This window comes from Mus musculus, chromosome 5 (genome assembly GCF_000001635.26).
Source record: "Mus musculus strain C57BL/6J chromosome 5, GRCm38.p6 C57BL/6J".
Lineage (NCBI taxonomy): Eukaryota > Metazoa > Chordata > Mammalia > Rodentia > Muridae > Mus > Mus musculus.
The window spans coordinates 114764564-114781693 of NC_000071.6; the positions used below are offsets into that span (position 1 = coordinate 114764564).

Genomic DNA, 17130 nt, shown 5'->3' on the forward strand with positions numbered 1-17130 from the left:
CTGAATAATTGACATTTTCGTACAGGATGAAAGAAGTTGGCTTGGGCTCCTAAAGACAACAGTCTCAGACAGGTCTCAAGATTCCCTGTTCTCACACTTGAATGGAGTTGCTGAAAAACAAACAGAAACAGAGTACTTGTCAGAAGTGTCAGGAGAGATGTGCCCGAGCTGCTGGCCGCGCACTCTAACACACTTTACACCAGTAACGGGTCTTGTTTGGCTCAGGAAGATGGCTGGGATGGGTGGGTGGGTGGGTTGGTGGGTTCTTTGCTGTTTACAATGGCTTCAGGCTGCAGGTGGGTCTGTCAGTTTAACAACAAGGAGCTTGGACTGCCAAGGCCAATCTGCCCAGACGCAGGACTTGCCAGTAAGAGGTACAACCATAAACCCAGCAAGAAGCACTTGACCAGGAGGTGGTGTGTGTGTGTGTGTGTGTGTGTGTGTGTGTGTGTGGTTGGATTTCAAGGTCTACCTCCCTCCAGCTGTGTGTTCTGAGAAAATCTCTGAGCAGAGGAACCTGGGTGCTACGGTGCCCTCTACCAGGAGGGTTATGGTGTGTACTGAAGGAGACAGGAAATAATTCAAAACTCAGCTGCTGCCACAGCATCTATCAGTCTTCAGCTGCTGCCACAGCGCGGATCCCAGCGGCTCCAGCCACCCGCGGCACACGCTGGCCACCTGCTCAAGTCTGTGCTGTTTGTCCACACAGCGATTCTGCCAGGCTGCGCTCAGTGGGAAGTGGGCCTGTGCACACTAAATCCGTATCATCACAGAAACGCTTTTAAACTCCCAAAGAACAAATGGCTCTCTCCTTCAGGGCTACTCTACAACTGTCCTGACTGGCTCACAGGGCAGATGAGTCCTACGGAACCAGTCTTTGTTTTTTTTTTTTAATTTTATTTTTAATTGTATGTATGCGTACATCAATGTACACTGAGTGCAGGTGCCAACAGAGGCCAGAAGGGGGTGTCAGGTCCCCGGAGCTGGCGTTAGATGTGCCGTGAGTCATCTCATGAGCCATCTGCAGGAACAGTGTGTGCTCAATCACTGATCCACCTCTCCAGCCCAAGTCATCGCTCTCTTCTTCTTTTTATTCTTCTTCTTATTTTTACACACACACCCTTTACACAAGGACTCACTGTAGCCCAGGCTGACCTGGAACTCACTATATAGACCAAGCTGGCCTTGAATTCACAGCTGTCTGCCTGTCTCTGCCTCCTGAATACCGGGGACTAAAAAAAGATGTGTGCCACCACACCTGGCCATGTTTTTTATTTGGTAAAAAAAGGAAACTATTTACTCACTAGGAAAATCACTTACATCTGTGCAGAATTAGTATTCTGAATTGTGCACACGCTGTCTTGAGTGAGCATCTAGTTCAAAGCACCGCTCAAAAAACTGTGATGTGCATTTTTACGGCATCTCGTAGAAACAGCCAAGGCCCACAAGAAGGCACCGCTCGCGGTGTAACAGACACGGCTGTGCTACAGCTCTAGGTGCACTTTGCCCTCCAGCCTTGAACCTGGACATCTGAAGCAGTCAGCCTCCTTCCTCTGCTCTATTTCAGATGCTAGGTTCTCTAGAAAACCTTCTTTGAAATGGCTATTATTCTCAAGTAAAGAACTTATCAAAATCTATGTGAAAACTGTACCGAAAAAGTACAAATTAATTAATCAATTAAATGAAAATGAAAATAAAAGGGGAAAAAAATACAGTTTCTTAGAAGCGTGTTTTCCTTTTGTCCAGTGTGTCTGAGAGGAGTGAATGCTGTGTAAGGGAGAAAGGTCAGTTAGTCAAAGGCACTTGCAAAAGGCTGCTTCTTCCTCCTGACATGGCTTTAAGGGAAGCGGCCCATCTCACGGCCCCACAGAAGGCAGAGCGCGCCCACCTTACTGAGATCTTTGGCCGTCACGCTGTCGTCCTCGCGGCAGGGCAATCGGTGGACGAACGCTAACATCTGATACTTGGCTCTGATGAATTCTGCTTTATTGGGGCTGGTTTGGAAACAAATAAGAACACAGTTCACTTAACAGCTCTGACACATTTCTCATTCTTTGTGCTGTAAGAAGAGGAAGTGACACCCCCCCCCCCCCACTGGACAGTAAGAAGGGCAAAGCTGGACTCCACTGCAGCAGAGTCAAAGGCCTGAGCTGATAAGAGAACGCCTGAACTTCCCAGCGCCTCTCTTCCCTTTACCTTTCTCAACTGGGCACCCTGAGGAAGCAGCATCTAACCCTGTGTCACAGGCCCGGCACTGCCAGAACGCTGCGGCCAGCAGACAGAGCGCTCGGTTTCATCTACCTCATCACCCGGAGTCAAGCTCCAAGCCCTGGACTCCAACTGGAGAAATCACTAACTTCAATTGGGTGAGCATCCAAAGTTATGGTCCCCCTGCCTCCCTCCCCCTGCCTTCCTCACAGCAAATGCCCAGGCATAGCCCACAGCCCCTTTGGAGGCTGATCAAAATAGCCACACTCCTTTCCACAGGGCCACTTGCTGAGAAGAAATAGAAGTTATAACCACTCCACTCACTGAACTTTGTCCTGTGGGTTAGCTTTCCGCCTCCCACTCATGATAGAGGCAGGGTCCAGCAGAGAGTGTTCCCATATAGAGTTAGCACCATTGTTGTACAAGGTCTCAACCATCTGAAAACAAGGAGTAGGAGAGGACATTTTATCCCACAAATAGTCAAAAACAACCAGTAACAAAAATGAAAAAACAGTGCTGCACTAAAAACACTCCATATCTGGGGACCTCCCGCCACTGCGTCTGACTGCACAGTGAGACTGGGGACCGGGCCGTCACTGTTCCTGACTGGCAGTGAGACCTTGGAGCTCCACATGGGAGCCAGCTTTGTGTGTAGGATAGCCCAATCCCGGCTCCTTGGCACACACCTGCCTGAACACACGCCGTTTACCATTGTGTACACCACTCACTCAATGCTTTTCATTAAATTCACCTATTTAAAATATCTTGTTAATAATTATGTTACTTTCTTTGTACATGATTAAAGTAATGCTATAAGCACACGTCTGCGTGCTAAGCTCTCTCACACCCCACTGTGGTCCTGACCCCCCCACACACACACACACATTTCAGAGTCTGCTGCCTTAAAGTCAACCCTAGCATTTTCTTTTTTTTTGTTTTTTGTTTTTTTTTTTGTTTGTTTGTTTGTTTTGAGACAGGGTTTCTCTGTGTAGCCCTGGCTGTCCTGGAACTCACTGCAGACCAGGTTGGCCTCGAACTCAGAAATCCGCCGCCTCTGCATCCCGAGTGCTGGGATTAAAGGCGTGTGCCACCACGCCCTGCTAACATTTTCAATCATTCATCTCTGGACCATCTGTAAATTCTAAAGCTGTAAACAAACACAGTGTGGTGGAAGGCGCTAGCCAACCCTTTTACGAGAAGGGGCCTTTGGACACTTCTAACAGAACTCACAGTGTGGTGGAGGGTGCTAGCTACCCTTTCACGAGAAGGGGCCTTTGGACACTTCTAACAGAACTCACAATGTGGTGGAGGGTGCTAGCTACCCTTTCACGAGAAGGGGCCTTTGGACACTTCTAACAGAACTCACAATGTGGTGGAGGGCGCTAGCTAACCCTTTCACGAGAAGGGGCCTTTGAACACTTCTAACAGAACTCGGGGATTTATGGTTGTTAGCTAGCATTTAAAGGCTGAGCCATCTCTTCAGCCCCTAAGTAGAACTTTTAATAAATCTCTCTCAACTTCCTTTCCAATCAGGACTCCTAGAGCTACCCGGCTGCTAGTGCAGCTCTCAGGGCTTCTCATCAGTAACCCGAACCACTTGCTCTGGTCCCTTCGTTTGTGGGAGTTTAAGTACTGCTGTGCAGCTGTTACAGCTTTAGTAAGATGTGTATTAAGACAAATATCGCAAAACACAGGATTAATCCCTGAGTTCCAGGAGACATGAAGACTGTGTATCGCAAACAGAAGTACCGGGAACATGACATCAGATCCCAAATAAGACAAAGACCCCTGACAAGTGTTAGGCATGCGATCAAAACACGCTCACTCAAGTCTCTGCCTAACAGCAAGAGCTTTTTAAAAACTTCAAATGTTGAAGCAATTTCTGCGGAATCCCAGTCTATGCTGCTATCAAAGCAGGAAAAAAAAAAAGTTCTAAAAATATAGGCAGGTACTCAGAAATTTGCCTGTTAATGAAAATTTTCTGGATCATCTATTACAATTTATAGGAAAGAAAGACTTTAAAAAATGTCTGAGTGCTGCAGAGATGGCTCAGTGTTAAACCAAACACTTGCTGCTCTGGTAGAAGACCCGGATTTGAGTCCCAGCACCGGTGTGGTTCACAACGCTCTGTAATTCCAGTGTCAGGAAATCCAGTGCCCTCTTCTGGCCTCTGTGAGCACACACACAAACACACACAGACACACACAGGCATACACACACACACAAACACACACAGACACACACAGACACATACACAGGCATACACACACACAAACATACACACAAACACACACAGACACACACACACATGCACACACACAGGCATACACACACACACAAACACACACACACACACACACAGACATATATATGAAATACATCTAAAAAAATAAAATGATTTCTGAAGTTGGGCACGGTTGCAATTACCTTTAATCCTAGTACTTAGCAGAGGCAGGTGGATTGTCTGTGAGTTCAAGGCCAGCTAGGGCTATATAGCGAGACTCTGTTTCAAAACAAAACACAACACAACACAGCACAACACAACAATTTCTGGTGATAATCTCTCTAGAAAGCCACCAATGAAAACGCACTAGAGAATTTAAGCTTTTATCGACACAATCTATTGATATATCTGTCTATGTATAACTGAATGTGGGGAACACAATTATGTTAGGTAAACAAAGAAAGGACAGACAATGACTTCAACACAGGGCAGCACTTTATACTATACATAGAGAGTAAACTTTTATAAGATTTAAGATGTATAGTAGGCAGTATTTTAGTTGTTAAGCAACAATCACTAAAATATAATTTTCCAATTATGAGAACTCTTCCTATGGTTTACCTGGAGCAGGGTTGGAGGCCATGCTGTGTGTTTAAGATGCCTCACTTGGGAGATATGGCGCCCCAGGCTCCGATGGACACTGCAACATTCGTCACATATGAAAGTTCCCCTATTTACTGACGCCCAGGAAGGATCTGGAAAAAGAACAACCCCTCAGTGGCAAGGACACCAATTGGCTGCTGTGTACAGGATGGCAAAAGATGAGTGATGTTTGGTTTTTAAGAAAAACAGAGCACATTTTTGTTGTTTTATCTGCTCCTCAGCCTAGGAGGCTGATGATCCCCCCACCCGGACTGACCGCTCTGCTAACTAGGTTGGCAGCTGCACACAGCAGTCACCTTCCTGTGCAGGCCAGTCTGCAGCCTGGATGTGGGTGCACGCCACAGACTCGTGCTCTCAGGGGATGTTGGTTAGAGCAGCAGATTGAGGGAGCAGGGGTGGTTGCTCCGCTGTTTGCTTCCAGTGCTGGAGACTGAGCCAGGGGCCTTGTCTGGGCTAGGCAAGCACTCTATGCTGACCTCCATCTGGATGACCGCGTCGAGTCCCTTTTTGAGAATAACAGAGCTGTGTGATCCTGACACACACACAGTGCGTAACAGTAGCTAAGGTAAATGGTGAACTTATTGCTGCCCAGAGCAGGCAGTCCAGACCCAGGTGCTAACAGAAGCCAGAAGAGAACTGCAGAAGCGTCCAGGCCCCCATGCCCCGGGCAAGCAAGGGTGGCTCATTCTGCTCAGAGAGACAATGCTCTATGCTAGCACTGCAGTTTTTGACCACCTGCTGGATCTGAAGGAAGGTACTTCAAACGAACAGACGGAAAACAAAAATGATGGTATTTTTAATTGAGTACAATACCTTTTTCCTTTAAAATCCCACAAAACTGCAGACAGGAGTAACTCACACTGGGCGGGTAGGACGGATCTGTGTGAGTAAACTGAGCCCTAGAAACCCCATTTCATCAGACTCATGTGGGGTGGCATTAGATGCTACCCCAGCTGCCTGGCCTAAGGGTTCAGTTTAAAATTCTTCAATGTCCACAAAAATCTCTGAAATGCATGTAGAGCATCTTTACCACTTTTATGTTTATTCCAACCCTTTCAAACCATTTAATGAAAAGTTACGGGATTTCAATCAAGGTGTACAGTGGTTAAGAGGGCTGGTTATGGAGACAAACAGTCCATGGTTTGAATCCCAACCCTGCCGTGCCACCTCTTGTGCAATCATCTGAGGCAAGCTGCGTCTTGGAGTGTTCTCACTGAGGACCAAACTGGAATAGTGATGTATCTATCTCACAGAAGGGACGATGTAAAGAACAAAATTAGAGTGTCATCTTGGCACAAGAATGATGCATTTAAAATGAACTAGATTCATTAGAAACAAACAAGAAATCAGGGCTGAGGGTGTGGCTCTCCTAGCAATTGTCAGGGCCTGGCTTTGATCCCCAACACACAAAGGCAGACAGTGAAGCGTCTCCTCTAAAACAAAACAGAAAGGGTTTCAGCCAGCTTTACCATAGGTGCTACCAGCCATTCTAAGGAGCAAGGGTAGGAAACAGGAGGCTTTGCTTGCAGATGTGTGACATCTCTGCTTCTGCAGCAAGTTATTAATATTGAGACTGAAAGCGTGACTTTGCTTTTTATTACCAGAGGTCCACAGTACTCTTGGGGCAAACTAGTCAAGAAAAGGATGACAGGATGACAACATTTTAACGCGCACCACACAATGGTCTCCATTAATCACTTAAACACCATGGAACAGAAGCCCATGGAAAGAATACAGACGACACATAAAACTTAAGCTTTTACGAGTGAAGCTGCGTGAAGCCCCTCCAGTTCATCTAGAAGGCAGGACTTTGTTGTTGTTGTTGTTGTTGTTTTGTTGTTGTTTGTTTGTTTTTTGTTTTTTCGAGACAGGGTTTCTCTGTATAGCCCTGGCTGTCCTGGAACTCACTTTGTAGACCAGGCTGGCCTCGAACTCAGAAATCCGCCTGCCTCTGCCTCCCGAGTGCTTGGATTAAAGGCGAGTGCCACCACGCCCGGAAAGGCAGGACTTTTTAATCAGGCTCCAGGAACAACACAAGTGGACTTCAAAAGTATCTGTGCCCCCACCCATCTTCTGCAAACGTCCAGGAGAGTCAAATGTCTGTCTGAGCATCTTCTGAGAAGGCCTTAGCATGAGGATTTCAAAGGAGCCTACTCCTACAGGTAACCTTTCCCCTGAGCTGTGCACAAAAGGCAGCACCTATTCCTAGCTGTTCCTCAGCCTTCAAGGTAGCTTCATTCTATTCAAAACAGGAAGTGACTCAAGCCTTTCTAGATGTTGGCATTCAAGACCTCTAATATGAAACAATAGAAAAGGCCCCAAAACACCACAAAATGGACAAGACAGTATCGGGGTGGCAAGGGGAGGCAGCCCGCCTCTACCACGGACCAATCCCTGGAGAAGTAAGAAGCAAGCATCCCAAGAGGAAGTTTTAAGTTAGACATGAATCAACGGAACACAAGCAAGAAAAGAAGGAAGCGGAACACACAACATCGTTAGCCAAATAATAGTTTGTATAAACGCGGCTTGCAAACAAAGCATCTCTTTTAAAAGTGCCTCTGCCTCTCCTTATCTTCCATTTGTTAACCTGTAGGACCCAGGGCCATGAAATAACCAGTACTGGTTACCACCGTACCACTTAAAACCAGTCTCTGCTTCCAAATGACAAGACGAAGAGAAAAATCTGTTGCAAGCCGCTGACGTTCAATGGCTTAATTAAGACTGTCTATTGAACACTGCTACACCAGGAAAGTCATCTGATATTTGACTTCAAACCCGAAAAGTCCAAGGACCAAAGCAAGCACACACACACACACACACACACACACACACACACACACACACAAAATCAGGATCGAGACCTGTCAGTTGGGTTCCAATTACAAAGCCAGATCCAATCTTCAAATCCAAATCCTATCTGCAGTTTAGAACAGTTTTGGCGGTTCGAAGTCGCTGCGAGTGACAGTGTGAATCTGAAGCCAGACTGTGGCTGAAGGAACTACAAGGGTTTTGAACTGAGTTATCCTACGAAAGGAGCCGATCCCCGGGGAATGTCCATTGACCACTGCGCACTGCATTGGCCATAGTTTCCAGCAGTGGGTGGGGGGGAAAAAAAACCCGGAGGAAATCAAGGTTTGAGCAAGAGAACTCATCGGTCCAAGGTCACGCAGAGGCAAAATCGGGGGTGGGGGGGGGGGAGCACGGATCCTCAAACTTGCGCTCCCGACCTGGGGCAGGCAGTCTCTCCCCTTAGGAGCGGCCGCCCGGAGCAGGGCAGCCCTCCACCCTGGGGCCCGTGAGGCGGCGCAGCGGACGATCGCGCACTCGCGCGGGCGGGGCGGGAGACGGGGAAGGGGAAACACCTGCAGCCTAGGGCCGCCCGCGTCTGACTCCTGTCACTTGGCCTTCCCGGGCTGCCTGTCCCGTCCCGTCCCGTCCCGTCCGGTCCCGGGCCCTCCGCCTCTGTGCTCGCCCGGGCCGCGGGAGGGAGGGAGCCCCGGGCCGCGCGGCTGACAGGCCCGGGACGGTCTCGCGCGCCCCGGCAGCCCGGGGGTCGGGGTGACTGGGCCGCAGTCAGGCTCCCGCCCGCGGGGACCGCCCCGCCAGGGGTCCCGGCCGGGAGAGCTTGGCCAGCGGGGGCCCCGGCGTCACTCACCAGGCCCGTTGCAGTCGGCGCACACGTCGCTGCTCCGGAGCCGCTTCGACATGGTGCCCGCTTCACCTGCTGGGAACCCCGCGAGCGACGGCAGAGGCGGCGGCGGCTGCGCTTCCGCTCTAACGGGTCCCCGGGCGGCGCTGGCGGCGCCTCTCCCCCCCGCCCGCCTTCCAGCGCCTCTCAGCCCCGGCACACTGCGCACGCGCGGGGGAGACGGCCTGCGGAGCCCTGCAGGTCATGTGACCGGAAAGGGCACGCTTCCGTATCGCCATCTTGAATGAGGGCAGAGGTCCGCCCAACCCTCCAGTGCCTGTCTCTAGATGCTCTCGCAATTGTGTGTGTGTGTGTGTGTGTGTCTCCCTTTTGGGAAGTGATTGCTTGTTCCAGGATTGATTAGAACCAGAGAAAGAAGCAAAACCTTGTGATAGAAATTTTATACATATAATCTCCCGGGAGACAACAGTTAAGTTCATTTAGTCATGTCCATAAGAGGCCTTAGAAGCACGGGTCCTGTTTAATGTGATTGATAGTTGCCACGCAGTCCTCCATTAGAGCTTTTAGGTACTACTTTATGTATTAGCCTCATTCACTCTCCAATGACCCTGCACCCGAGGAGAATGCACTAGGTCAGTCAGGATTCGTGGACAACCATCGTTCTCATCTGAAAAGCTAAGGTTGTGTAGCTAGAGCCAATAAGGAAGAGGGGGTGCTTGCAGGTTGCACTGGACGACTTCGTGGCAGTTGTAAACATCTGGGCAGACACAGCACTTGCTTCGTTCTTCCTTGTGTCGAGAAGACAGAGCGCCTGAAGTCGTAACCCAAAGAATGAATTTTACTTGTGCATATTGTGAGCCAACCTGGATTCTCCATTAGTCCTTTGGGCCACAATCCTGAATCTGAATGGCTAGCTTAAGGAGACTGATGCGGAATAAACCTTCACGGCAAACGCTTTGAATTATAGCCGAGTTGGGAATTCAGACAAAACGGTCATTTTCAACTGGGCGGTTTTTCTCCTCCTGGGGGAACAACCGCTCCCGTCTGGAGACAGTTTTGGGGATAGTGAATACTGATGGCATTAAAGAGGCGGGCGTCCACCCTAACTTACAAAGCATCGGATGACCTCCGCGCACAGAACCACCCAGTTCAAAGATTCCAAAGCTTAAAAGCCCACAGACACAACTACCCCGTTATCAGGAGAGTATCTGGTGCCAGCTCTCCAGGTTCCAGCTCGCCGGTGAAAACGAGTTCCCGTTGCCCACTTCCAAAATGGTTTCTGACCAATCGTGGAAGGCAGCCTGGGGAGGCTCCAGCCGGATGGTTTGGTCCGGCCTGCGCGCTCACCCCGGGCTGCAGAGCCGATGGAAGAGGCCCGATTGTGGAGCGCACCACTGGAAGAGGCTGGGCAGGGGACGAGAGTCGCGGGGCGCGCATCGTGGACTTTGTGCGTGGAGATCTCGGGCTTCTCGGAGGCCCTGCGGTCCCACAGATCGTTGTTTGTTGTGTGTCCCGGGGTGGGGGCGCGGCGGAGCGACATGGAGCGCGGCTTGGGCCGGTCGCGCGGTCGCGTCCCCCGGCCGCGGCGCGCGATGGAATTCCCCGTGCACTTCCCTGTTCGGGGCGGTTCGGCCGGCAGCAGTCGGTTCGCGAGCTGTCAGCGCGGGCGCGAGCGCGCGGGGCGCGGGGTGGGCGCGGCCGAGCGGGTCCCCGAGCCGGTCCCCAGCCCGGCCCGCGACCCCAGGCCTGCCGCGCCGCCCGCTCCGGACTCGGAGGCCCTTGTCGCCCGCTGCGCCCCGCACTCGCCCGCTCGCCTTCCTTCTCCCCTCGCTCTCCGGCCGGTCGGGCGGGCCCCCGAGACCCCGTCGGGTCCAGGCTGGTGGCAGGCGGGCGGTCAGGCCCGGGTGGCGGCCTCCTCGCCATGTCCTCGGCCCGCGACACCAGCAGCCGCTTCCCGCTGCACCTCCTGGTCTGGAACAACGACTACGAGCAGCTGGAGAAGGAGCTGCGGGACCAGGTGAGGTGCGCGGCGCGGAGTCGGGATCCGTTCTCCTCCTGAGCCCCGGGATCCATAGAGCGCTTACCGTAGACCGGGCTCGGTGCCGGGGGCTTTTGGTCCATTCTCCTCTTTCTGATATCGTTAGGAATGAGCGCTTATTGTTCCATTTGACAGAGAAGGAAACTGAGACCCCAGAGCCTACTTGCCTTGCGCAAGGCGCAAGGCCATCGGGCTAATGAAAACCACGTCCAGATCGTTTATCTCAGGCTCGCTGGCCCCAGAATTCACCTTTAAGCTTTATGGCCTTGAAGACGGAAGAAACACACCTTACTCCACCCGCCCTGGTGCTGGGGAAGAGCTTGGTTGGCTTCGGTGGCCTGGTTCTAACTCTCTTGTGACCTTGGGCAAAGCAGTTACGTTGGGGGGACCCCACTTTTCCTTACCCATTGGATGAGGATGGAGGCAGTGACGACGGAAAACCCAGTACTTGTCTAAATTGATGGGGCTGCGGCTGGGCCTAGGAATCGGGGTTTTAACGAGCTCCCCAGGGTGGTTGGTTTGAGAATCTCTGCTGCTCAGACTCCTTAGGACCTTCCTGTTCTGAAGTGCTTTTTTTTTTTTTTTTTTTTTTTTTTTCTTTTCTTCCCACCTCTGTAAATCAGTGGTTCTCAGATGAAGATGATAGTGAATATTTGGGAATGCAAGGAGACAAGACGTTTTGGGTTGGGTTGACTTTAGAGGTGGGTGCTGTTGGCATGGCATTGGGGAGAGGCCAGCGACCTCGCTGTGCCTTACAGTGTTCAAGGCAGCCACTCACCCACCACTGAGTGTTATCAGACTCCAATGTTAGTTAGAGCCGTGGTGAAGAATCTTTGCATTAATATGAATTCTTATTTCATTTGTTTGGGTTTCTTGGTTTTTGTTCTTTTTGCTTGAGACAGGGTCTCACTGTATAGCCCTGCTTAGCCTAGAATTCACTGTGTAGCTCAGGCTGGCTTCTAACTTGGGGGAGGGGTAGCCTGCTGAAAGGCAGAGCCGCCCACCAGGAATGAGACACCTGCCATTAATGGCACTGCAGTCATTTCATTAGGCACGGGTGCCCTGAGTTGCTCTCTAGCCTGTAGCAAATGAGATAAGGATTTATAATTACTCCCGAAATCCGCCATAATTGTTACGGTTTGGCTTCATTCATTCGTCTTAGCCAGTGTGTCAGAGCCTTGCTTTTGAATGACTTAACCACTGACTCAGTAATTGTTGCGAACCCTTGGTTCTTTTGATTGGTAAACATTGGGCCAGCCCCACATCGAAGCGCTGTTGGAACGGTTCTAAGTGTTGGTTTGCAGCTTGCCATATATATATATATATTTAGTTGTATGGGCAGCATGGGAAGTCAGAAGTGGCATTTAAAAAAAGGATTCCATGGCGGGTGTGGCGGTGTACACGGGTAACCCAAGACACTCAGGAAGTTGAAGCAGGAAGATTTGGAGGCTAGCCTGGGCAACTTGGTGATGATCTGTCAGAAAATAAATAAGAAAGGATGAGACTGTGTGTATCGCAGTGGCCCCAACACTTGTCCATTGTGTGAGAGGCCCTGGGTTTCATCCTCAGGTGTGTGTGGGGCAGGGGAGGGTAGTCCAGACAGAAGACGGTTTTGTAAGAGTCATTGTTCTTAATTAGATGGCACAGTAACGACTTAGGATTTAAAGAGATATGACACATGCCCCCAGAGAGGATGATTCAGGCATCCCAGTATACCTGCTGATATAACTCTTTGCATCACACACACAGCTCAGAGGCCTTCTCTAGAATCTAAGCGAGAAGCTCTTCTGCCTATCCTCAAGGCCCACTCTGGACATTTCAAAGAAGCAGTAACCAGTTTTGACTGGACACGGTGGCCCACAGCTGTCGTGGAGGCTGAGGCAGGAGAATGACAGGTTCAAGGCCAGTCTGGGCAAGTTTGACTCTGTCTCAAAATAGAAATGAAAAAAAAGGGCTGGCGAGATGGCTCAGTGGGTAAGAGCACCCGACTGCTCTTCCGAAGGTCCAGAGTTCAAATCCCAGCAACCACATGGTGGCTCACAACCATCCGTAACGAGATCTGACTCCCTCTTCTGGGGTGTCTAAAGACAGCTACAGTGTACTTACATATAATCAATAAATAAATCTTTTAAAAAAATGAAAAAAAAATGCAGAAAAAGGAGTTGAAGCAGGTGTATCGCCCGGGGCTAGGACGTGGAAGGGTCCCGGTTCCGGTTCCATCCAGCCTTGGCACGGGTTCTGCTGTACACAGTGGTTCGAATCCCGAGCACCGAGCACCGTTGAAAGTACAGAGTCACGAGGTTAAATCGCATTTGATAGGAAGGTTTGTTGTCATCACACCACGGGCTTCAGGCCTGAGTTCTGTAAGCAGCTTTCTCCTCACTGAGGAGGAAGAGCTGTCTGCAGAAGTAAGAGGCGCACCTTGGTCAAGATCTCAGCTGTGACCCAGTCACCATTTCCTGAAAATGGCGATAAAGGTACCCGGGGACATTCTCCTGTCTTTGACCATGACAAATCTTGAGGACGTTTGGAATTAAAATTTGGGAATTAAAATCTTCTAATTTTGAGACAGGGTGTTACTGTGTACATCTAGGTGGCCTGCAAGTCATCTGTGTGGCCCAGGCTGGCCTCAAACCTCCTCAGTGGCCTCCCTTCTTAACCTCCCCAGTCCTGGGGTGGCAAGGCTTGGCAGGGCTTGGGAATTAAAGTCTTGCAGTAGATTCTATGGGAGAAAACTTAAGGTCATTGCTGCCCTTGACTTCAAGGTTGAGCGAATGCTCATACTTGCCGATCCTCTGGTCCTCTGGTTTTGACACTGCCCTAATTTAACACAATGGGTCCCTTGACAGTGTAGCACTTGTGTCTAGGGAGTAGACCTTGACATGGACATCTTGCCGGTCATAACCATACAGTTGAACTTCAGCAGGGACGGAGTAGCAGTGGAGGGCTGCCTCCTCTCTGTTGTCACGGTTATGAAATTTTTCACTATTTTGAATAAGGGGCATCTTGGACTTTCATTATATTGTAACTTATATGACTGGTTTGGGGTCAAGATAATCCATATTGCTAGAATATCCTTAAGCCACACAGCAGGAAGTGTGTGTTCATTCAGATTCTCCATTGGTTAAGAAATAGCCACCTTCCTCTTCGACCGGGAGGCAGTTGAGTTTAGTGGTCAGTACCAGTGCTGAGTTGTGGGGGGGGGGCGTGTGGCTTGCCCTTGTTGAATGATCACCTGTGAATTTGGGTGGCCTGGAACTTTACTATGTAGTCTAGGCTAGCCTTGAACTCATGGCTGTCCTCCCGCCTCAGTCAATCTTCTGAGGGCTGGAATTAAAAGACGGTGTGGCCAGCTTCTGCTAAATATTTTTTTCTTATAAAATTGTGGGGTTGTTCTTTTTTTTTTTAGGTCTAAATTGTGTGTGTGTGTGTGTAATGAGAGAGAGAGAGCGAGAGCGCTCATGGGTCTCAGATCTTTAATTTAGTTCTGCCTACTCTCTGAGGTAGGTCAGGTCGCTGTGCTTCCTGTCCTAGAGACCTGAAGAGCCTCTCACTTGCATGCTTTGCCTGTGCCTGAGCCGTCATTTGAAACTGGAGAGGGGTGCTGTGCTCTGTCTGAATCCTGTCTCTGTCTCTCCTCCCCTCGCTCTGGAGAGAAAGACGAAAAGAAGAGAAATGAAAAGCAAAATTTTGTATTTTTATTTATTCTTATTTGGTATGCATTTGTGTTTGTGTGCATATGTGTGGGTGTGGTGTGGCTGTGTGGTTTGTGTTTGTATGGTGTATGTATGTGTGTGTGTGTGTGTTCCTGGTTGTGCTTGCCTGTGAGGGAGCCGGGAGGCCAGAGGTTGATGTTGGGGTGTCTTCCTCAATCATTTCTCTACCTTACTTTTTGAGACAAGCTTTATCACTGAACCCGCAGCTCATGATTTCCCCTAGAGCGGCTGGCCATTGGTTCCCCGGGATGCTCCTGATTCTGTGTCCCTAGTGCTGGGGTGACAGGTGTGTGTCATGCCTGGCTTTTACATGGGCACTGGGTGGGGGGTCTGACTTCAGGACCTGATGCAAGCACTTTCTTTACACACTAAGGCACCTCTCCAGGCCCTGCTTTGTGTGTGTGTGTGTGTGTGTGTGTGTGTGTGTGTGTGTGTGTGTATCTGTGTGTGTTTAAGATAAGGTTCCAACATGTAGTCCCTGCTGCCCTCTGCAGAAGGGGTGTCCCACTAAACCTGGCTAAGAATTAAAGTCTTAAACCAACGAGCCCAGGCTGGCCTCAGACCTGCCTTCTTAACCTCTGCTCATCATCCAGGGAGCTTGCCCCTACTTCAGGGGAGCCAAGGACTGCAGTAGATTGAGCTTCTGGCCTACAGTAAATGGACCCAATGCCACTGAGCAGCGTCAGCACCCCTGAACCCAGGGATTTAGCTTCACGTCCCGGTTTTTCTACAGGAGTTGGGAGTTGGCTGTAAAATTAAAACCGAAGAATCCGAGTCCCCTCAGCTGTAAAGCCACCATTGGCCTTGCTCTGTCGCTGCCACTGAGTGTCGGCAGCTGGCCCCCTCAGCCTTCCCATCTCATGAATGGGACCTGAAGCTGGCGGCCCACTAGCATTCTATTTTGTTCCCATACCTATGGTAGCCCGAGAAGAGTTGAGTTTATCCAGACCAGGACACTGAACCCTTGTCAGCTCCAAGTGTGGCTGGGAGCCGGTGGGCGGTGGTGTGACTTGGCCGACTGGGGGAGTGTTTCAGTCACTTACAGGAGTGCCTCCTAACCCGCGGCTCAGATGTTCAGTGGGGCTTTGAAGTTGAAGGTGTCTGTGTTCTAGTTGTCATCTGGCCAACTCCATTGGCCTCACACTGATGCTGGGAAGTGAATGAACTCTTACAGAGATGAAGGCAATGGCAGTGGCAGGTGTGTGCGACTGAGCATGAGGAGTGCTGGGACCAGTGGGGGGTGGCAGGCAGGGAGCACTGGATCAGTGAGGGGGTGGCAGGCAGGGAGCACTGGATCAGTGTAGGGTGGCAGGCAGGGAGCACTGGATCAGTGGGGGGCAGGGGTAGCAGGCAGGGAGCACTGGATCAGTGGGGGAGCAGGGGTAGCAGGCAGGGAGCACTGGATCAGTGTAGGGTGGCAGGCAGGGAGCACTGGATCTGTTGAGGATGACAGTCCACTCTTTCCCGAAGAGCCAGCAGTGCAAGCACGGTAGCAGGGAAGGGGAGAGAATGTTCCACACTGCAGGAGTCCCTGGAGCCTGGTGGAAGTCTGTGGCAGGCAGGCAGGCAGGCAGGCGAGGTCTCTGGGCACACATTCTAGTCAGTGCCCCTTGCCTGAAGGCCCACACTGAGCATTCCGAGGTGAAGCCCCCGGAGACTCTCTGGTGCACCTCCTTGGTCATCAGGACTTCAAGCTCACAAAGCCACCTAGGGGATACCTTTTCCTGTCTGACCTGAGGTGGAAGCCCCAGTCTCAGAGGCCCAGGGTGGCCTGAGAGAGGTGGAGAGAAGACAGTGGGTGCCTTCCACCCTTCTGTTGGGAGACCTCAGAGGTAGTGACTGCCATGTGCCAGGGCCTTGAGAACTCATGGGAGCTACTGTGGCAGCTGGAGTCAGCGCCCAGGTTGTCCGCAGCCTGCCCTCAAAGACCAGCCATTCTTGGCCTCTGGAAGATGGCAGGGTAGTAAAGAAGGCCTTTGTGCAAGAGCAGTGGCATTATCCACTGACTTCATTCGAGACTCAAAGGGGAAGTGGAACTTTTAATGTGATAGAGCTCGTGGCTGAGGAATCAAGAGTCAAGCTAGCAAGGACCTGGGGTTTGTTGAATTCTGAGAGCTCCTGCTTTCTAAGCTCTGGTAGCTCAGTGCTGAGCCCGTGTGCAACTCACGGAGCTGTGCAAACCTCTCAGGAAGGGTGACAGCTCTGAACCTGCACAGTGTGGGTGAATGCTCACGAAGGAGGCAGCAAGCACCAAGCCAGGTGAGGCCTCCCCCCACCCCACCCCCGAGAGGTGACTACAGTGCTCATTTTTATCTGGGAGCAAACCCAAGCTCAGGAGAACCAAAGCAACATCCCAAGCCATAAAGCAGTTTATCGATGCTGTATTAGGTCCTGTGTGCTGTAATAAACGCACATACCGTAAGTCTCCCCGTGGCGGGTTGAACGAATGGATTCAGCACGTGGTTCCAAGCTCGAGGTGTGTTTGTGGGGGGGTTAGGTGGTGCAGGCTTGCTGGAGGAAGTGCGTACTGGGGGCGGGCTTTGAGATTTTTTTGCTCCTGCCTCTTGTTTGGCACTGGGATGTGAACTTACAGCCCCCCCCACCCCCCGGCCGCCACGATTGCCCACTGTAC

At 50.8% G+C, this 17130-nt stretch overlaps 2 protein-coding genes and 1 long non-coding RNA gene across 26 annotated transcripts in view; 1 reads left to right on the plus strand and 2 right to left on the minus strand.

Annotated features, from left to right (window-relative positions):
• The window catches only part of Git2 (GIT ArfGAP 2), a 47181-nt gene extending 37156 nt beyond the window's left edge, over positions 1-10025 (minus strand). For 12 of the 23 annotated variants that reach the window (XM_030254522.1, XM_006530333.4, XM_017320893.2 and 9 more), the window contains exons 1-5: positions 8751-8964; positions 5054-5187; positions 2533-2645; positions 1889-1994; positions 24-110 (exon numbers count right to left, since the gene is read on the minus strand). In XM_030254522.1, coding sequence (XP_030110382.1) covers positions 24-110; positions 1889-1994; positions 2533-2645; positions 5054-5187; positions 8751-8802 — 492 coding nt within the window. In that variant the 5' untranslated portion in view covers positions 8803-8964. Of the gene's footprint in view, positions 1-23; positions 111-1888; positions 1995-2532; positions 2646-5053; positions 5188-8750 lie in introns of all 23 variants that reach the window. The other 11 variants (XM_030254529.1, XM_030254530.1, XM_030254528.1 and 8 more) reach the window with 6 other exon arrangements.
• Positions 9170-10420, minus strand: 4930515G01Rik (RIKEN cDNA 4930515G01 gene). The gene has a single exon (NR_027872.1). It is a non-coding gene; the product is annotated as an RIKEN cDNA 4930515G01 gene (long non-coding RNA).
• Positions 10385-17130, plus strand: part of Ankrd13a (ankyrin repeat domain 13a) — a 30874-nt gene continuing 24128 nt past the window's right edge. Inside the window, exon 1 of one of the 2 annotated variants that reach the window (NM_001378897.1) lies at positions 10385-10761. In NM_001378897.1, the coding sequence (NP_001365826.1) occupies positions 10666-10761 (96 nt within the window). In that variant the 5' untranslated portion in view covers positions 10385-10665. The remainder of the gene's footprint in view (positions 10762-17130) is intronic. The other variant, NM_026718.2, reaches the window with a different exon arrangement.